The sequence below is a fragment of the Myxine glutinosa genome, chromosome 1 (assembly GCF_964187855.1).
Source record: "Myxine glutinosa chromosome 1, kmMyxGlut1.1, whole genome shotgun sequence".
NCBI lineage: Eukaryota > Metazoa > Chordata > Myxini > Myxiniformes > Myxinidae > Myxine > Myxine glutinosa.
Window position 1 is genome coordinate 314911132 of NC_136261.1, and position 22905 is coordinate 314934036.

The 22905-nt window shown below is 39.8% G+C and overlaps 1 protein-coding gene across 12 annotated transcripts in view; it reads left to right on the plus strand.

The window, feature by feature from the left end:
- LOC137440265 (nuclear factor 1) overlaps window positions 1–22905 on the plus strand; it is a 409428-nt gene that overhangs the window by 38618 nt on the left and 347905 nt on the right. The window contains exon 3 of one of the 12 annotated variants that reach the window (XM_078769159.1): window positions 19244–20339. The exons of 10 other annotated variants lie outside the window; for them this stretch is intronic. In XM_078769159.1, coding sequence (XP_078625285.1) covers window positions 19244–19329 — 86 coding nt within the window. In that variant the 3' untranslated portion in view covers window positions 19330–20339. Of the gene's footprint in view, window positions 1–19243; window positions 20340–22905 lie in introns of those variants that run through there. One more of the 12 variants, XM_068096130.2, reaches the window with a different exon arrangement.

Sequence of the window (22905 nt, forward strand, 5' to 3'; positions counted from 1 at the left end):
TTGCTCTGTTTTCAAAACGCTGGACAGAGGGTAAGATGTTCGTGAGAGGTAAGGGGGAGAAAAGAAAATCAAGGAAACAAGCAAATACTATGAAGGAAAGAAAAACCATTTTCACAAAACAGTGACGAGGGGGGGGGGGGGGGGAGGGGGGGTCAAGTTATGTATTTAATTTCACAAATAAACAGAAAATATCTTGAATGAAACAATACTCAAATTTAATCAACTAAGTATTATTACATTTGATCATAACCTAAATTTTCACCTCACGTGTTTACGGAATGATTTACTCCATTAAACCAACAAATTTGAACATGTTGATTTTCCAATAATTTGCTTTGAGGCAGCTATGTATTGTGACAGTACATGTGGGTTGCATTATATATTGTGACGTGTTTATTAATGTATGTGTGTATGTATCTAAAGGAGGTCGAACACAATACAACCTTAATCTACTCTGATATAACGTTTAAAATCTCCACCTCCTCAGTGCACGTTTTACTATCAACTTACCTCTGGCAGATCCCTAACTCAGGTGTAAATCTAAGCTACTCGAGCACATGAACCAGGCTATTCTTAGCACATTCTAAGTATGTACTCTAGTGCTGTTAGCTAGATTCAAAATCCCGTCTCGGAACCGTCTCGATAAATTTTCAATTTTCATAACGGGATCTCGGGTCGGCTCGGTTCCTGACAAAGTAATACAAAGTAATAAAAAAAGGAATTTTTTGAGGAAAAGGAAAAGAAGGAAAAAGGAAAAAAAAAAGGAAAAGGAAAAAGGGAAATAAAGGAAAAAAAAGAAAAGAAAAAAAGGAAAAAAGGAAAAAAAAGGAAAAACAAAAACATAAAAAAATAAATTTAAAAAAAGCCTTCAGAAATAATGGAATTTCATTACAATATATAAACAACAATGAAAAAAATTCATTTCTGATGTTGAGTACTTTAATTCCGACTTAGCTTCCATTTACCGGGATGAAATAAAATACACCGCCTACATGCAGATGATCGGCCACCGCTAACGCTAAGCGTTCAATATAGCGTGCTCACCGACCTGACGCACGTCCCACTACCCGTCCCACTACCCAACTTATCAGGCCTAAAGTGGAGATAAGATAACCAAAATACTTTCACATTCAAACCGTCAAACCAACCAAACGTCCGTGTGCGTGGGTTCGACCAAACATTCGTAATGGTAACCGTCACATGCGGATAAGTTAACCGCGACAAGTGAATAAGTTAACCGCGACATGTGATTAAGTTAACCACCACAACGTGTACTATCCGAAATGCATTATAGGCTTATAAATATGACTTAAGAAGTGCATTGTTTGTTGACAAGGGGAAAATCCTGGAACAGTGAGTTCACTTTATCTATCATCGTTTGTGTCAGTTCAGCTGCACTTGCGAAAAATGATGCTTGTGCAGAAGCAGAGTAATGAAAGCAAGGCTCAATAAATGCCTCTATTATGGAAAATATCTGCAAGAAGTTGGAATTTTAACCGGGATTTTTTTACCGAGAAATTGCGTCAATCAATATATCTCGGGACCGTCCCGAGACCGTCTCGAAAGCCGAAACCGCCGGGATTTCGTCCCGGTCTCGGATCGTTTGACAGCCCTAATGTACTCCCTCCCTGCTCTTCCATTTAACTATACTAGGGCATGCCCGTACGTGGGTGCCCGTTCCTTGCCAAAAAAAAAAAATAACGCAACCCGTACGCTCTACCCCGCCCGTACGCCCGTACGCCCGTAAACAAAAAAAACAACGCTCTTCGCTTCCGCCCTTCGCTCTGACTGAATTGGGAGAAATAATGCGCATAAGAAATCGAGAAATTATTATTTTCTCCGGAAGAAATCGAATTACGAACCGTAATGGCGCACGCGGTCGGCTCGGCTCGCTCTCACATCGGCCACGCCTACGCAATAACGCGTTCTGTGATTGGCTGCCGGAAGTGCAGTCTTCACTGTCCGGAAGGTCGCAAATCGCAGTTACGATGAATCGCAAATTAGTTTTAATTAGTTTTAAAACATAGTTTAACGGCAACATAGTTTTCCAACGTGAAATAAATGAATACGCTCTCAAATGTGCCGTCCGAGGCAGAGTCTGTTCGCCACGTTCGGCACACGTGATAGCTCGCTGCTCTCTGATTGGTTGAATCGTTTTTTGGACATAGCTCGGTAACTACTTCTCCGATTAATATGAAACCTTGAAAAGGCACATCCTCGGGTCCCCAGCAATATACCTGGCAAGTTTCAAGTATATCGGACCCGTGGTTGTCGAGAAACAGCGGTCACAGACAAACATACATACATACATACATACAAACATACAAACATACAAACATACAAACATACACACAGAGATTACTGGAATTATAGATAGATATTCATTCACTGCATTCAGCAGTGAATAGTGAATTCAGCAGTGCATTCAGAACATATACTTTGGTTCGTCATGCACAGCGTCTCTGCTTTGATGTATTATTTTATAATTTTAATATTAAAACATGTTTGGCATCCAGGAGTATGAATTTACTTCACTGCCAAAAACCTTCCAGTACACAACATGAGCACAACCACCAGTTATCGACTCATTCCGTCGAGAAGCTCAGGTATAATAAAGTCCAATAAATATAATATGTACAATAAAGTTCAGTTTATAAGTCCAATAAACACAATTGAGAATTGCCCCACTTCTATGATTTTATATGGTTATGACTTGCAATACCGGTACCCACCTAATGTGGCGCTGTACAATATACATTTGCATAGAGAAAATGAATTGGGGTTACCCCCCATCCTGAATCCATGGACTATGGAATTCTTTCTCCACCCAAAACATTTCTTCTTCTCCACACCCTCCACCCCCCCCCCCCCCACATCCATCTGAGTACAACCACCATTTTTAAACTCATTCAGTCCAGCGGTTCAGCACTGCACATAAATCAACCAAACGCACAAAGAAAGTCTCTTTTCAAATCTATTAATAAGATCCAATGTTGCTGTGTCAGTTTTGCTTCTCCTCCCAAACCAATGGTCACATAAAGTTGAAAATGGTACCATATCAATCACCAAGGAGCCAGCCAGGTGATGCAAGGTCAAAAACATTGTGATTTGGACGAAAAGTTTTTGATTCCTGTATTCACGTTAATAAATACCCAAACAATTAAAGCATATGTGAACTATTCTTCGTGTGGCTTGGCGACAAGTCGCGAGCCGATGTTGATTGGCTCTGCAAGACTAGGTGCGCTGATTGGCTCCTGGCAAGTGATGCAGATGCACCCTTACTACACTTGTTTACTCGTCCTTAGAATTCCCAAAAACAAAATTAGAGCTACAAACAACACAACAAAAAGCACGCCTGTGCACTGGGGACCATGGGCTGGGTAGTATTGTATAGATAAAACACACTGGCAATGCTGTGCTTGCCTCACTGTGCTCATTCACATTCCCCCACCCTCACATCCCCATCCCCAGTAAATTTAAGTTGATAAACTGTTAGATTGATTTAATGTGGTGTCGATGTAGCACAGGTTTTATGGGCCAAATGCCCTCCTAAATCAATGTTACTTCTGAATATATTTAATACACATGACTATGCTTAAATCCTGGAGAGGAAATGTTTCTGAATGTCCCAGGTGCCTTTTGTCAGCAATCTTGGTGGACATGTGCACATTGCGCATTCATCTACAATTTGTGTACGCATGCTTCGTCTGGCAATTCATCCTTATCGAGGTGAATAATGAAATGTTTTTATCCAAATCAGAAAAAATTCTACCTGCACTGCTCCATGGCGATTAATATGGTACCATTTTCAACTTTCTGTGATTAGTGGTTTGGGAGGAGATACAAAGCTCACTATATATACAGTACCTACAAAAAGTCTACACGCCCTTTCAAAAATTTCACCTTTTGTAGCCTTATAGCCTGGAATGAAATTGCATTAAACCAGACTTTTTCCACCTTTATTTAAACATCGTATCCCACAACTTCCAAGTGAAAAACAAATTCTAGGAATTTCACAAAAGTAATTAAAAATACAAAACTAGAATATCTTGGTTGGAAAAGTGTCCACCCCCTCCCCCATATAATAGCAATTGTGAATGAGCTCAGGTGTAATCAATCACCTTCAAAATCACACACCAAGTTAATTTGCCTCCACCTTTATTTAATTGTCATGATTCTGATTATTTAAGAATAAAATCAGCTGTTCCTGTAGGTTTTCTCTGCTAGGAAGTGCATTTCACAGCAAAGACTCAACCATGAGCACCAACAGGCTTGCAAAAGACCTCCGGGATAAAGTTTAGGAAAGGCAGAGATCAGGAAATAGGTATAAAAATATTTTAAAGGCCTTGAATATCTGTTGGATTACAGTCAAGACAATCATTAAGATTAGCTCTTACACGCTCTTACACGAGCCTCAATCTTGTATACAAAAAAAAAGAAAAAAAGTGGAGGTCATATGGTACCACCAAGGCCCTGCCTAGATCAGGCTGTCCCTCCAAACTCGATGATCCAAGCAAGGAGGAGACTGAGCAGAGAGGCCACCAAGAGGCCAATGGCAACTTTGAAAGAACTACCATGCAATGCAACTTGACTGAGCTTGAACATTTTTGTACAGAAGAATGGGCAAATAATGCCCAATCAACGTGTGCAAAGTTGGTCGAGACTGATCCCAACAGACTCCCAGCTGTAATTCTTGCCAGAGGTGCTTCCATCAAGTATTAACTCAGGGAGAGGGGTGGCGTGGACAATTATCCAACCAAGATAATCTAGTTTTGTATTTTTAATTAATTTTCTGAAATCTGTAGAATTTGTTTTTCACTTGGAAATTATAGGGTTAGGAGGTGTAATAGTCAGGTTCACTATGTTGTTTCGTTCCAAATTTTTGGAGATTAGCAAAACTATACATTTTTGGAATATTCAGAGCATGAGGAATCCAAAAATTAATGTTGGCATTTGCGTAGACACCTTTGCGAAAATGACGGTGATGAAGATCTGTAAAAGCATATTCCTGAACGGTGTAGACCTAGTAGATCCTGTGTATAGGACATATAGTTCAATCTGATACTAACAAGGCTGCTTTCTTGCTTTATAAACCCATACCTCTAACTTCAAAGGACTTGCAATATCATGTATTATGTAATACAGTTATATCACAAATATAAAGACAATGGTTTTCAATTACCTTTGTTTGTTGCTTTTCTATAATCCTGAGCACTATTTTGAGGCCTTTATTGGATTCCTTGACCCAGAAAACATAGGATTGACATATTTGATTAAGTTTCTAGGTTGACTCGAATCCGAGATAGCGCAAAATATGTATTTTATGGCGGCCATTTTGAAAATCCAAAATCTGTGTCTGTGCAAATGCCAACATTCATTTTCGGATTAACCATGCTCTGATGATTCCAAAAATGTATAGGTTTGCTAATCTCCCAAAATTTTGAACGAAATTATATTTGTTAACATCGTGAACCTGACTATAAATAAAGGTGGAAAAAGTCTGATTTAATGCAATTTATTTCCGGCTATAAGGATTTCCAGGCTATAATTATATATAAATATGTGTGTGTGTGTGTGTTTGTGTGTGTGTTTGTGAATGTATATATATATATATATATATATATATAAATATATATATATATTGTTACGTATTACCTCCCCAAACCCCGGTTACGGTGCACCTCAGTGTCTGGAGCGGGAACACGGCAGAAAGATGTTATTTTGAGTGTTCCAATAAACCATGGTAAAACCACACCAATGCAATTGTAGAACAAAACAAGTAATATTGTATTAAGAACTCTCACATACACAATAATAACACTTAAAGAAAGTACAATGAAAATATCACTTGCATCAAATGACCAATACATATGATGGTACCATCATTCCCCAATGCTCTCAAAGCAATTAACTCATGGTACGCCAAATGTGAGTGGAATGTAACATTCCTCAAAGTCCTTGCACAAATCCCAATGCGGTGAAGGTAGAAATCGTGCAGAATGGCAAAACAACAGGCAGGTATTGGCACGGCTGTGGATGAGGAGTTACGAGGTGAGAGGTCGATATGGGAATTGAGCCGATAGGTAAACCAACGGCAATCAACACGATGAGGTCGATATGGAAATCCCAATGACAAAACAAGATGCACTAACCTGACAGCCTCTTCGAGGACAAAATGGCGTATCGGCCTGTAATAGCTAGGCGCTGGCTCCCTCCAACAATGACTCACTCTTGGTGATAAAACCTGAGATGCAGGTTGAATTGCAATCGCAATATATGACGATGTCGCCTCAACAATGTTGAGGGAAGCCTCAACTCCTTCGTGACCAATATCAAAAATGTCCGCTCGCAGCCTCGATGCATCTTTACGGCTGTATCTCCCTCATGGCCATCTCGATATCTGCCCAACTCCTCCTGCTTTTCCGGTTCCTTTGCCACGTTTTCCTTTTTCCTTCACAAACATTAATTTTTATGTTTTACTAAAGTAATCTCCATATCACACAAAAATCTTAACAACAATATTATCTGAAACTAAAAATCCTAACAGTATATAATAACAACAAAGGCGGAAGTGACGGATCCTTAACACTCCCCGCCTTCAAGGAAGAAAGTTTGAACATGGTGAAAACTTTGTTTCCATACAAAAAGTATCTTTAACAATCAAAAGTAATACTCACACCCATAAAACTACAAATCAAAACTATGGCTGATCAAATCCCATAAGCAACAAAAATTCCAAGCAACGCACAGGAATCAGGTTAATTCAATCTGGATGAACCTGCTGGAGATATTTCATCTTAACAGGGTTCATCCGGTAGGGGTGTTGTTTCATGGGAATGGCCTCCCCCACACCAATATCATGATATACCAGATCGGTACGACCAGGTACATCTGTGAACAAATGTGCAAACTCAGAAATTAGGTTGGATAATTGTCCTTGTTGTTCCTTCGTCAAATTACCTAATTTCTGGTCTAGTTTCCTTAACACTTCAGTGTTCGTCAATCTGGGGCAAGCCTGGCCATCAATGCTATCGAACTTCACACTGGCCTAAATCTCTGGATTCTCTTGCACACTGACTTCAGGTATGACAGATGAGACAGGAGCCATTTTTTCCACAGGATTCCTCTCATAATATTTCTTCAGTCGGTTAACGTAACACAGCTGCCGCTTTTTCCGTCTGTCGGGAGTTGTCACCACATAATCCGTTTCATTGACCCTCCTTTGATGGCATAGGGACCAAACTACCTAGCCTGTAGCAGATGACCTGGGACTGGAAGCAACACTAGCACTCGGTCCTCAGGACTGAAATTTCTTATCTGAGAAGTCTTATCGTGTCTCACTTTCATTTTGTCCTGTGCTGCTTTCCAGTTTCCCCTCGCTACTTCACAGGAATTAGCCAATCTGTGCCTAACAGTTGTCACATACTCTGACACAGTTGACTGCAACTCATCCTGTAGCAACTGTTCCTTCACCAGTTTCAAAGGTCCTCAAACTGCGTGTCCAAACACGAGTTCAAAAGGATTGAATCCCAATGACTCCTGAACAGACTCCCTCGTAGCAAACAGCAATAAGGGTATTCCCTCGTCCCAATCCTTGTCACATTCAAAGCAGTAAGTTCTGATCATATTCTTTAATGTCTGGTGAAACCTTTTCAAGGCCCCTTGGCTCTCGTGATGGTAAGTACTTGATCTTACTTGCTTTATTCCCAACAGGTGTACCACTTGCTGAAAAAGCGTTGACATGAAATTGGAACCCTGATCAGACTGGATGGCCTTAGGTAGGCCAACCAAAGTGAAAAATTTAATCAAGGCCTTCGCAATAACTGTCGCAGTAATTTTCCTAAGAGGCACTGCTTCTGGGAACCTTGTGGAAGCACACATGATGGTCAGCAGATACTGATGTCCAGCCTTAGTTTTAGGTAAAGGGCCGACACAGTCAATGATGACCCGGCTGAATGGTTTTTCAAAAGCTGGAATCGGTTTTAAAGGCTCTGAAGGGATTTTCTGATTAGGTTTGCCCACCAGTTGACAAGAATGACAAGATTTACAGAATTCTGCCACATCACGTCACAATCCTGGGCAGAAAAAATGTGCCAGAATTCTTTCACACGTCTTGTTCACTCCAAGGTGTCCGGCCAAAGGTGCTTCCAGGTTTGCTCATTTTTATTCTGTGTGCAGAATGGAAATTAATGTTACCCGGTACACTCAGGTATACAAATTACTCGGGGTTCTTCACTGGAATAATTTCCTGTTGTCGCAAAATTGAGTTTTTGGAATTTTTATCAACACATCGCAAAACAAACTAACCGTCGTACTGTGGTAACTTTACAAAGCAAAATAGTTGAAAAATAACAGGAATAGTAAAAGACAAAAGTAAAAAATGGCAAAGACAAAAATGGCGAATGGCATGAAACAAAAAGAAAGGAGGGGCACAGTGCCTGAATCAAGACCATTTCTTGGCCTGCACACCAAGCCGTTACAGGAGGAGCAAACCTTTGGATTTACTTACAAAATACGTGTCGCATCTCATACAAAACTAGCGTGAGTTTCCTCTGAAGACCACCCCCTGAAACATTTTAATATGTGCTCAGCTCAAGGATTCAAAACCACCAGACCATTACGTGCAGCATTTCGCCACTAAAACACGACAACGTTCCTACTTTACACTCCATCATGTCTTTCAATGAAAAATGCAAGTCTATTTAGCACAGGGATAGCACCACACGAGCCTCAAGTGCAAGCCCCTCACACGAACATGGCTGACCGTCTTCTTGGGTCTCAACTCAAACCACAATCCCTGCTCAAGCAACTTCCGCTCCAAATCCCACGGCACACCAACTCTCGCGGGATAAACGCTATCTTCCGGTGCGGAAATATCGGTGTTTTAATACCACCTGGTTACATTAATATTCAAAGTACTGATGTAACAGGTTTTATTTAAGGGAGGGAGCGGTACACGAGTGGAAACATTTATGATCTGGGCAATTTACATGGTACAATCAATCAACTGTATCTTTAAATATTAGAGTGGTTGTTCACTACATAAGGCAAAAAAAAATTTTTAAAATTGTTTTACTCCTAACCTTTAATTTTTTTGGTATTGAGGTAAGACTTCTGCATGTGAAATATTCTTTGAATACATCAGGTTTTAGGGGTTGCACAGTGACTCATGGTTGCCAGCCACTCATTCTTGCCCGATAAGCGTTGATTTCCTGCAATCGGGAAACCTCTTGTGATGTTCTGTCACAACTTGAAGCAGATACTGGGTTTGCTGTTCATCCCTCGTCAGGAGATGATTGTACTCTTCAATGAGAGCAACAGCATACACCAGAGTTCAGCTGTACTGCATTCAATTAACCTTAAAAACAACTTCAAAATGTGCAGTACATAGCAAGGTCATCGGTCAACTGTAATGGACAAAATCACAAGTATAGCAGTGGAGAATGAATAATCAACTCCAAAAATTTATGCGAGCCAAATATGTGAATTTACAAACTCAGTGTGCAACCCCTAAATGTAGTCCAAATGGCTTAAAATTTCACCACAAGGGTGTTTTCATACATACAAATTTCTTTAAGTGTTAGGAGCATGACTTTTCTAACTTTCATTTTGAAGAACCATCCTATTAAATATACAGCACAGGTCATTGTGCACCTTCTCCAATATATTCATGTCAATAGATATGGCACATGCTCGAAGCACAGAATAGATAGGCAATAGGCATGCACATGATCCTGCAAACTGTGCTTGATCAAGTAGTGGGAAGGGATGAAAGCACGCCATAGCATTCCATAACTACACAGGTAATTCTCACCAATTTTAATTAAATAAAAACATTTTGGGGCAGAGGGGGAGCTATTATTTATCCTGTATCGTGTTCCATTTACTTATAAAGCAAATCTTGTTTATACAAAGAGGTTTGAGCAATTGTGTTCATCTGTCGGTATTTTATTATTTGGGCAGAGGTGTTCATCGGACAGAGGTTATACTCGAACATCTCATTTGTGCCCAATTTTGGTCACATTTGGTCCACTAAGATTGTTGAACCTTTCTTTACAATTAAGCTCATGAGAACGACGGTTGTTCTTCTTTACGGTGATTTTGTGTTAACTTAGACTCGTAATAATGTGTGATTGCTTTGGAGATTTGCAAACATTTTGGTTGTTGAATTAGGTTGTCATAGCACCCAAAGGATAATGCAAATGTTACATATGACTGCAGTCTGCAATAATGGGATGGGGTTAAAGTGCAAAAAGCTATAAGGCAAATCTGGGTCAATATAAGAGACCTTCATCATGGAAATGCCCTAATGGAGAGGTCTATCCATTGACATCCTCCATATCAGCTTGATCTTCCTCTCCATCCAGTTAATTAGCACGGCTTTTGCAAATAATAAACAAATCTGTTTCATTTTCGTGTGTTCAATGTTGTGTTCTCGTGTCCATCGTTGTTATGAGTTCCTGGAAGCTCCGAGCAGAGCCCAGAATTCCCAATGCACAGAAGAGCCGTGATTGGACGTGAGTTTAAATTGCCGCAAAGGCAAGTCAGATAGCGTTCACTATCACTGAGTGAATAGAATGCTGTACAGTGGAATTGATTATGGTGGCATTCAAATTAGTGAGAGTGGTCCATACAAGAACTTGTTAAAATTGCTGGATATTGTGGGTCCTCTAAATGGGAAGAGCCGACTGTGCGTTTATACCCTGCGCACGTGCGCACACACACACACACACACACACACACACACATGGCTTTCTTTATTTTTCAACATGTAATTACAGGAGTAAGGAAGTCTTCTTTTGCGATGACAACAATAATATGGTACCGGTACTGTAGAAGGAAATATTAAAATGTCGGCTTTTAAAAGTCTGATTCCGAGAAGAGTATATATAATTATATATATATATATACATATGCGTTTATAACTTACGGAATACATCTATCAATGGTTTCAAACAACCCTGTTCACATCTGAGTAAAGTTGTGCTTTTATCCACTGCAGAACATTTCAATTTACTTGAGCAATGCACATGTGTGTTTCATGTTAGCAATCCTTTAGTAGCTAGCTCATTTTGTGATGAAGATATTGCTTTCTCATAGATTCCCTCCTCCCCCCCCCCCTCCTCCTCTGTGTTATTCCATTGCACGTTGGTTCTCAATAACTGCCAAGATGAATGCCTTTGTCAAATTAGCTTTTCTGATGAGGAATAGTGAAACCATGTGGGATCTCACTATGATTCTCTTTGGCAACAGATTCATGCTCAACAACATTTTTAATTGAGTGAATTCTGCAAAATGTTGGACATTGACAACATTACATGCTGCATCTGTGTGCAGTATCATATTTAGACTGCAAACGCAAATTTTAGTTGCTTGCTTGATTTGCTTTGATTCTCTTGTTGCTTGCTTTGATTCTCATGGCAAATAGTCTAGTAGGAAGACTAGGTCCCCCTGCACCCCCCGGAGATATACTTCTAATCAGTGTTTCTAGATTGGAAAAAATGTGTAGAAAATGACTAGCTATGGCCCCAAGCTGAAAAAATGTCCCACATACCATTTTTATGCAAATTACTGCTGCAAATTTTATGCAAAATTATGCAAATTTTATGCAAATTTTTGATGAGGAGTAGAGTTGAGGGGTCTTTGAGGGCTTCATCGAGGTGCTCTCGGTTGCAAGACTGGGTCATTCTGAGAAGCACAGCAGGGTCAGAGATCATGATGTTCTCCTCCTCAGTGAATCTCTCCATCAACAGCCTCTCCATTGCCTCACACACTGTTTTGAGGCAAAAGAGGGACTTTGCGTAGGCCTTTCCACTGAGAACACCTTTGAGAGATCCACTTGTTACTAGTTGTGCCTCAAAGAGAATCTCTGCATATCCAGAACCACGCATCTTGTGTCCAGTGAGCATCCCGATGTAGTTCATGGATGTGTGGAAGGGTCCAATCGTTACTACATGACTAGCAAATTCATTTGGCCAGCGCCAGATGATGGGAAGGGCTTTCATGCAGACACCCAGATCAAATGTATTCAGGACCCATCTCTGACCCACCTCAGCAGTTGCTGCCTCGGAACGCTTCAGTAGCTCACGAACAACTGCGTTGTCTGTGATCGGTCGGTGCCTGGTGCCTGCATGGCATGGCAATGGCCTGCAGCCTGTGCCTGGGCTAGGGGGTTTCACCTCTGCAACTGGTTCTCCCCCACCCAGCAAATCAACAGTCGACTACTGCACGCCTATCCACCAACCGATCACAGACAACGCAGTTGTTCGTGAGCTACTGAAGCGTTCCGAGGCAGCAACTGCTGAGGTGGGTCAGAGATGGGTCCTGAATACATTTGATCTGGGTGTCTGCATGAAAGCCCTTCCCATCATCTGGCGCTGGCCAAATGAATTTGCTAGTCATGTAGTAACGATTGGACCCTTCCACACATCCATGAACTACATCGGGATGCTCACTGGACACAAGATGCGTGGTTCTGGATATGCAGAGATTCTCTTTGAGGCACAACTAGTAACAAGTGGATCTCTCAAAGGTGTTCTCAGTGGAAAGGCCTACGCAAAGTCCCTCTTTTGCCTCAAAACAGTGTGTGAGGCAATGGAGAGGCTGTTGATGGAGAGATTCACTGAGGAGGAGAACATCATGATCTCTGACCCTGCTGTGCTTCTCAGAATGACCCAGTCTTGCAACCGAGAGCACCTCGATGAAGCCCTCAAAGACCCCTCAACTCTACTCCTCATCAAAAATTTGCATAAAATTTGCATAATTTTGCATAAAATTTGCAGCAGTAATTTGCATAAAAATGGTATGTGGGACATTTTTTCAGCTTGGGGCCATAGCTAGTCATTTTCTACACATTTTTTCCAATCTAGAAACACTGATTAGAAGTATATCTCCGGGGGGTGCAGGGGGACCTAGTCTTCCTACTAGACTAAAACGTTTATTGCTAACTAGCCAGGAGTACCCGGTGTTGACAGGTGTCAATTTTTGTTTTTTCCCTTTTTTGTGGTTGCCTAAAACTCTTCCCTACACCTATGAAGGAAAATTTATATTTACTATTATAACACACACACACGCTTATCAGGGATAATTTAATATTTCGTTTCACATTGCTACAAAGGTTTAGTCATTATAGAGCAAGTAAAAAAAAAAAAAAAAATCCCCAAAAAACTTTTATCTTCAAAAATAAATAAATAAATATACTGTATATATATGTGTATATATATATATATATATATATATATATATATATATATATATATATATATATATATATATATATAAAATACATATTGCCTAAAACACTCCCCGACACTCACTGATGAACCGCTGAAAGTTTGACAAAGATCCATCCGTTCAGCGTTCTGAGAAAAATGGTGACACACACAGTCAAATGCAGACACACATACAAAAAAGGATTGCTCAGAGTGGGGATAGACAAAGAAGGCTCATTGGAATGGCTAAGAAGAGGTGAGCTCAATTGGGACGGCGAACGAATCATAATAAATGCTTTAGATCAAGGACACGACACCAATGGATTTAAAAAGATGGAGGGACTGAGCCAGATGGACAAGTGTAGATTCTGCAAGACAGAACAGAAAGTAGGAGTCACCTGCTCTCGGGATGCAAAAAACTATTATCAGAACAACTTTCCACACAACGGGACAACAAAGTGTGCAAAGTGATTCATTGACATATCTGCAAAAAAATTAACATCCCAGCACCAGAAAACTCAGGGAAACACGAACCAAGGGCAATCATTGAAAATGAGGACGTCGTGCTCATGTATGACCTGATGATTCCATCGAGCGTGAAATATATAAAACAAAGCATTGCGTCCGGACATTGTACTCAGGAACAGAAAGGAAAATACAGCATTGTTGATTGAGATCAGCAATTGGTACCCAGCGATTTTGGCCTAAATAATGCAGAAATCAAGAAAATGACCAAATACCAGGACCTCAAAAATGAGATCAAGAGATCTTGGAAACTGAAGAGCATTGAAATTGTACCAGTGATAATTGGAGCAACAGGAATGATGAAGAAGAACCTCACTGAGTATTTGAAAACCATCCCTGGGAATATTACCACAAATGACGACAGCTGGAGGCAATCCGGTGTTTGGTGACGATCCTGAAAAGAACCCTTGGAACAAAACTCTGAAAAGGTTGAACAGCTTGGTCCATGAACCATGATCCCTTACCGAAGAGGAGGAGGATACATTGGGTCCTGGGAGGACTCAGTTACATCTCGTGAAACCCACAAATGGAGATAACAACCAACGACACACACAGACAAATGGCTCTCTTAGAGTATAGATATATCAATGCTGTTATCAGGCATTAATAAATCTATAGTACAAACATAGCATATATATATATATATATATATGTATATATATATGTATATATATATATATATATGTATATATATATATATATATGTATATATATATATATATATATATATATATATATATATATATATATATATATATATATATATATATATATATATATATATATACAGTCACGTGAAAAAGTAAGTACACCCCATGTAAAGTTTTGACTTTTTCAACATATTTCAACATACAGCTATTTGATCTTCATTTCAACAATATTGATAGATAAAGGTGATATAATATAACAAATATCATGAAACATTTATATTTTGTTGTCCATTGTATAATTTAAATAAACATAAATGCAAATTTTGCACGTGGAAAAAGTAAGTACACCCTGACATTTATCACTACTTCAAATACCTAAAATTAGAATCAGGTGCACCAGCTCAGGTGCAAATGATTAGAACATCGTTAGAGAGGATCTTTGAGGAACCTGTCTTATTTAAACCTCAGACATTTAGTTTGGTTTGCTCTTTGTTGTTGAAGTGTGCGGCGTCACCATGCCTAGATCAAAATAGCTCTCTGAGGCCTTCAGAAAGAAGGTTATAGATGCCTACGAGTCTGGGAAGGGATTTAAAAAGATCTCCAAACAATTTGAAATCAATCATTCGGCTGTCCGGAAGATCATCTACAAGTGGAGAAGATTCCAAACAACTGCCAACTTGTTCAGGCCAGGCCGCCCCAGCAAGTTCAGCCCGAGAGCAGATCGCAAGATGCTGAAAGAAGTCTCGAAGAACCCCAGAATGTCATCACGGGACCTACAGGTAGCTCTTGCCACTGTTGATGTCAAAGTGCACGAGTCTACCATTAGAAAGAGGCTGCACAAATTTGATCTACATGGGAGGTGTGCCAGGAGGAAACCTTTGCTGTCCAGAACGAACATCAGGGCAAGACTAAAGTTTGCCAATGAACACCGAGGCAAAGACCAGCACTTCTGGAACAATGTGCTCTGGGCAGATGAGTCAAAGGTAGAGCTATTTGGCCACAGTACCAGAAGACATGTTTGGCGAAAACCAAAGACAGCATTTGACCACAAGAACCTGATACCAACTGTAAAGCATGGTGGTGGAAATATTATGGTTTGGGGCAGCTTTGCTGCATCAGGGCCTGGGCAGCTCACCATCATAGAATCCACTATGAATTCTTCATTATACCAGAGGGTGCTTGAGGGTAATGTGAGGCCATCTGTCGGAAAGTTGAAGCTCAACCGAAGGTGGACCTTGCAACATGACAATGACCCTAAACATACCAGTAAATCCACCAAGGAATGGCTGAAAAGAAAGAAATGGAGGGTTCTGGAATGGCCAAGTCAAGGCCCGGATCTAAATCCCATCGAGATGTTGTGGGGGGATTTGAAACGACCTGTGCATGCAAGAAACCCCTCAAACATCGCAAAGCTGAAAGAATTCTGCATGGAGGAGTGGGCAAAAATTTCTCCCAGTCGATGTCAGAGACTCGTCGACAGTTATAAGAAACGCCAACTTGAGGTTGTTTCTGCCAAAGGGGGCAATACCACCTATTAGAGCCAAGGGTGTACTTACTTTTTCCACAGAAGGAAATGGCATCTCTGTTAATTTTTTGTTGAATAAATTATTGCAAAGTCAATTTTTTCATTGTTTTTTGTTCAATTAGATCAGCTTCAGCTATAGATACTGTTTAAATGAAGATCAAATATTGATATGTCCACATATGTTAAAAAGATAAAAAAACATTTCATGGGGTGTACTTACTTTTTCCACATGCAAAATTTGCACTTATGTTTATTTAAATTATACAATGGACTACAAAATGTAAATGTTTCATGATATTTGTTATATTATATCACCTTTATCTATCAATATTGTTGAAATGAAGATCAAATAGCTGTATGTTGAAATATGTTGAAAAAGTCAAAACTTTACATGGGGTGTACTTACTTTTTCACATGACTGTAGATATATATATATATAATATTTCCAGGGTGTCTAATATTTCCAGGGTGTCTGAAAATGGAAATACCAAAAATAATGTTGAATACTTTTGTTGTTATTCGAGATACTGACGTAAATTTGACATGAATACATGTCATTGGACCTATGTGTTTTAGTTTGTTTAATTTTTGTGGTATTGTTTAGACATTCTCGAATTAATTAATAAACTTCTACACGTCATCCATCATTCACTATAATCAATCTAATTGGACGCTCACATTCTGAGCAAACATTTTCCAACACAGATGCCTGGATAGATGACACATCATCAACAATATTAAGTTCTTCAAGGTCCCTTGGTTTGCTGATGCAGACTTTACTTTTTAAAAAACACCAGAAATAACAATCTCAAGGTGTTAAGTCGGGTGAATGAGTGGGGTATTTCATAGGTCATCATCGGTTCATTTCAACAGTCTGGCAAAGTTTGATTCAAAGACACTTCAACAATTCGAGAAAAGTGAGGTCGTTCTCCACCCTGTTGAAATATAGCTCTTTGTAACAAGTCGGGGTTTCTTGGAGTTGCGGAATAAAGAACTATTCATCAAATATATGACATAATATGACAGTGCGTTCATCAAATAAATAGGCTCCACATTGAGAACGTGAAATCGCACACCATATCCTACAATTGTGACAATTAACTTTGCCTGATATGTGAAATGATTCTAATCTAACAAAGTTTGATTTGAAAAATGTTTGTCTGATTCTAACCATTCAATTAATTATTGACAAACAATTACTCTTGTTTCATAATCCTCTGCTAAAGGTTTGTGAACTGTTTGTATTTTATAAAATTTAAATCTTCTATTCGTTATGAAGGATATTATGAGCTTTTATAGTATTAGAGTTTTATTGTATTTTTATGGTATTATTTATATATATATATATATTTTGTATACAAGATCGAAGCTCGTGAAAGAGCTAACATTAATCACACAGAAAGTCAAACCGACACATAAAACACAAAATAAGCGCAGTGGTGGACACGATGGGGAGAGAGGGGGAAGGACACAAACACAACATTTGAGAGCAGAGACATCGAGAAAACTGCGGGAGGGCGAGGGCTTGGGGAGAGGTGGGAGAGGTATAAAACATATGGACACTGCAAGGACTTCCAGGAAAGAAGTTGGAATTTCAAAAAAGTGGATCTTGGGTGAATTAGTGGTTGTAGAAAAGATCAAGGTTTTGGATGGGGGAAGATAAGAGATGGTGGTGAACAGCTGTTTTAAAGACCTGCAGGGAGGAGTGGGATTGAAGAGAGTGAGGGAGTTTGTTCCAGAGGAGGGAGAAAAGGGGAATGAAGGAGTGAAGGTGAGCAGAGCCGAGATTTCGGCAGTTTAACCATAAGAGGGTTGCAGGCAGATCTTGTGCGACCTGTAGGAATATTTGGGGGACAGAGCACAGAGAGAGCTGGGGGAGCAAGGCCAGAGAGGAGTCGGTAGAAGACAGAAAGACCACCAACCTGCCTGTGGTGAGTGAGTGAGAGGCCCTTGGAGTTAGCTTCATCCCAGGAGATTCCAATGATTATGAAAGCTTTTGTTTCAACAGCGTGAAGACGAGCTAGGTGTGAGACAGGAGCACCAGCCCAGAGGGGAGAGCAGTATTCCATTGAGCTGCGGATGAAAGCCTTGTATGTGGTGAGGAGCTCAGGTGTGCCTAGGAAGGACTTCGCACGACGGAGGATGCCCAGTCGGCGACTGGCTTTGGAGGCCAGCTTGGAAATGTGGTTTTCTCAAGAAAGATCATGTCAGATAGTGAGACCCAAAAGCTTCAGTGACAGAACTTCTTGCAGAGGATTGTTGAGGAAGTGGATGGGATGGTTTTCCAGTCGGTCTTTTCGGAGAGACATCGTAAGAGTGTGAGATTTGTCAGGATTGAAAGACATGTTCCACTTGTTTGACCAGTCTGTGATTTTGTCCAGGTCTGCAGAGAGTGAGGAGGCTGCAGACTGCCAATCTGAGGGACGAGGAATGGAGCGGCAGAGAGTGGAGTTTTGGAGCTATAATATACGATATATTTATAGTATATTATGGTATTATAGCTTTTCAGAATGTTCAACTCAAGTGATACTCTCATAATTGACTTTTTCAGGTGCTTGGTAAATGCCTCCATAACAGCATTCACCCTTTCATTTGACTTTATTGGCCTTCCAGTAGATTTCCCCTTCAGGACAGATCCTGTAACCCATCTTTGGGTCTTTCAGGCACTGGTTTGTTCATTTTACACTGAAAATTCCTTTTCATTTGAATGATTGAACCACATTTATGTACAAATCTCACATTATTTTGCTTTCTCTTGAGGACTTATCATTGTATCAGAAAATGTGGTTTCTCCTGAAACGTAAAGAAAATAACAATCAATATTCACAACAAACCAAAACTTACAAGTCTAACGCATGTATTCATATCAAATCTATGTCAGTATCTCAAATAACAATAAAACTATTCAACGTTCTTTTTGTAATATTAATTTTCAGATGCATTGCATATATATATATATATGGAGTTATATATACATTGTAAATATATATACATATATACAGTATATGTATATATATATATATATATATATATATATATATATATATATATATATATATATATATATATATATATGTATACCCATAAAATAATGGGTTTTGTTTTGTGAAAAGGACACCAATTTTCAATTTCTTGTCGTGATGTGAAAGTTTTTGGCATTGATGCACACAAGGGGAAACATGATAGGATCCTCATGAAAAATTATGTTAATCTCTAACTACAAAATGTAAAGTCCAAAAAGTAACCACAGTTGCTTGCAGTGTGAGGTTTTTTTTCTTTTCCTCTTTCTTTCTTACATTCTTTCTTTCTTCTTCTCTTTCACAAATAAGCAGCGTGTCGCTGTGTCTGGGACTGCTGCAGAGACCTTGACGTTGTGGCGGTTACTAAGCATCGTCTGGGAGAGGACAATAACGTCTAGACCGATGTCTGAAGCATTCGTGTTAACGACGACTGCTTTGCCACCCTAGCTGTCGTTCTGCATCCAAAATGACACTGACCATGACCAGGAAAATGAAATGAAGACTGTGGAATTGGCAATGGAATTGATTTTTCGGATTATGGTTTGCTTCATGAGCGCTTTCATTTTGTGTGTGGCTGTGAAGATCCATGGCATACGTCACACACAAAGCCTTGGACTGCATCTTCATTGGAATAGTCTCCAGCAGGGAATCCTTTCATAGATTTAGGCCCTATGGGATGCTAATTCTAACGGTCAAGTGCAATATATATATATTTTGATTGTCTCATTTCATTTTCCAGACCCGACATTGTACGTTGATGATATGCATGTGTCGTTCAGTATTAAATGCACAAATCATGTTCAGGATACAATATTAACAGTATTGGAGATAAAGGTAAGCAGGTATACTACCAGAATGATTAGTTTCGACAGAATGAATGATTCACTTTGAGAAGGAATGCAACTTTTTGTTTTTCTATCACAAGGAAGCATTGTCAATCAAGGCCCATACGTCGAGGGCTTTAATATGGAGATTATGTTGGTGTAGCAGTCTGAACATTTTCTTCATTCCGAGGCCAAGCATCATTTACATTCGAGTAAGGTGGGGCAAAATTCCCCCACCCTGCCCCCTCTCCTCCCCTTCCTGGATAACCTCCTTGGTCTTGATTATTATGTTTAGTATCCTGTATGTCTGCACCATAGGGCTCTGACTGATGGTAAAGTGGGAAATTTCAAATAATAGTGTTCAGTATACTAAACAATAGGACTGAGGAGGGAGTATATATTAAAGTCTAGCGGTTTCAGTATCTTCCCCACTTTCCTGCCAGGGTCATCTTTCCCTCAGCATAGTCTCTTAATTTGTCTTTGTGTTGTTCATCTCTTGTTATCTTGTATACATTTCTTTGCAATCATGAGTTGTAGGAAATTTGACAAAAAAATGTTTCTTGATTAAAAACACCATTCATTGCATCCTGCTTCCAAAGGAACGTGCATTGTTTTATTGCTAAGTTTGTTTAACCTCATATGAATAGGAGGGAAACAAACAGGAAAGATCTCGAGAGGGAAACGAACGAATGGATCTTTGAAGGTACAAAAATCATTTAAGACTTTTGTATTTATCTAATTATGAGTCTTGTTACTCGAGGCACTTGAAATGAGAAAGGGAACTGAATTAATGGAACCCATTTGTATTTTTTAAATATATCAAAAAATAAACAAATACATCGTGTGCTGAAAACATACATTTCAAGCATTCAACTGGCCCATGGAATTATCTGAATTGTACAAGGACACAGGTCCAGATGGCCTTCTCAGCTACAGGTGACTGTGGGAATAGAAGACAGCACACGTCCCATCACCAGGTCAATACTGTGCTGAAGGGAGGCGGAGGGGTAGAGTGAGGCCTACCGGGCCCACTAAATTTATTTTGTTCCCAGACTGTGCGGACGTGATGCGACAACTAACCCCCACCTGCTCAAGACGTGAAAGGGTTTTATTGATTTACTGGTCTAATCGGCACTCTTTCTCGGCAAGAGGCAGCACTGCTGCTCGAGGCCTAAATTGCTCGGGATATACAAAGCGTAATTACTTGACTAACCATCCAAGATAAAGCTTATAACAGCTTAATTCCCTCAGCACTATGCTCATGTTGTTATTCTGCAAAATGCAATGGTTTAGTCTTTTCAGCAATGATTAATGATCTGACGGGCCTTTTTTTTTTTTCTTTTTTTTTTGTATACAAGATCAAGGCTCGTGTAAGAGCTAAAAGTTATCGGTTGCGGCATCACTATATTTTGCAATTTGGCATTGCTTTTGGGGTTGTATGTATTTTCCACCGAGGGATGTTGAATCCTCGGCATGATGCCTGACCCACAATCTGTTATTCAATCATTCCTTTTCATACCATTTGTCTCCATCTGTGGAATGCTGCGGAAGGTTATGCTAAATTTATTGTTTCTCGCATCACTATTTTTGTTATTAAATCCAGTATTATGATCGTTGATGTTGCCATTTGACATTGTGTGAAATAGTACAAATACATTTGTAGACATCTACTCACATCTTGAGCCTGATGTTGGCTTTGCGGTTAGGGTGCCGGCTTGGGATCCTAGGATCCTGGGTTCGAATCCCGGTCGATCGCTGAATTAACACCAGGGTGGTTGACTCAGCCTGTCATCCTTCCAAGGTCCGCAAATTGAGGACCAGTTCACTGGTAATTCCCTGTGTGTCGCAAGAGGCGACCAACAGGGTTGGCGGCAGGAAGGGCATCCCGCCATGTAACATTGCTTCAAAAAGGGGACCATGGTGCCCCAAAAAAGGACCAACCTCTTCTCTGTGGGGAAAATGGCCTCTAAAGGTGGTAGACATCTACTCACATGGACCTAGAGTGACTGTAAGCACTTACTGAGCCCTTGCAGGCGTAACAAGGCGGCATGACATCGTATATTGATCAAAATAAAAACGTGTAGCAAATATTGTTTCTAAATTCAGTAAAAGTGATTTGCCTGTTGAGAAGGTAACTCTGGTGTTTATGAATCCAAGTCGTCAAATATTGCATTATGTATTTCCAGATGTAATTCAAAGAAGGAATATTGCTTTTTTTTATATTTGACGAGTGCTTAACCGGATTATTCCCCTTTGACGGATTTTCCGCACGGTTCTTTTACCTGGCTCAGTGCTCAAGTTTGTGGTTACTTGTGGTTGTTTCTGAAGCTTTAAATCAAGGTACGTAACTGGTGTAATGTTTGCCCTTAACATACTTTCATCATAGATCATTATTTGTCTCAAGACCTAGTAGATCGTTGCGGAGACGGGATGGTGTTTCCAATGGCAAATAGACCTAGTGGTACCTGTCCTCTCTCGGCCTTGTTGGGACCGGAAGTTGGAATTTGTTAAGGATGTTGGTAATAGCTCACCAACTCTTCATCAAAAGGTACTGTGGGATCCAACATCCACAAGCTAATGCTAGCAAGTGGGACACCCCACTTAGCGTCCATCTGAGGGATGGTACACCCTTCCTGTGAAGCACCAAAAAAGATCCAGGTTTTATATTGTATATTATACAGTGCTTAAAGAAAGTCTACACCCCCTTTCAAATTTTTCACCTTTTGTTGCCTTATAGCCCTGAATTCAAATGCATTAAATCAGACTTTTTCCACCTTTATTTACACATCATAACCAACAACTTTCAAGTGAAAATCAAATTCCACAAATTTCACAAAATCAATAAAAAACTAGAAAATCGTGATTGGATAAGTGTCCACCCCCCTTATAATAGCAATTGTAAATTATCTCAGGTGTAACCAATCACCTTTAGAATCACACACCAAGTTAATTAGCCTCTACCTGTGTGATTCTGATTATTTCAGAATAGAATCAGCTGTTCCTGAAGGTTTCCTCTGCTGGGTAGTGAATTTCACAGCAAAGACTCAATCATGAGCACCAAGGAGCATTTAAAAGACCTCTGGGATTAAGTTGTGGAAAGGCACAGATCAGGGGATGGGTATAAAAATATTTCAAAGGCCTTGAATACCC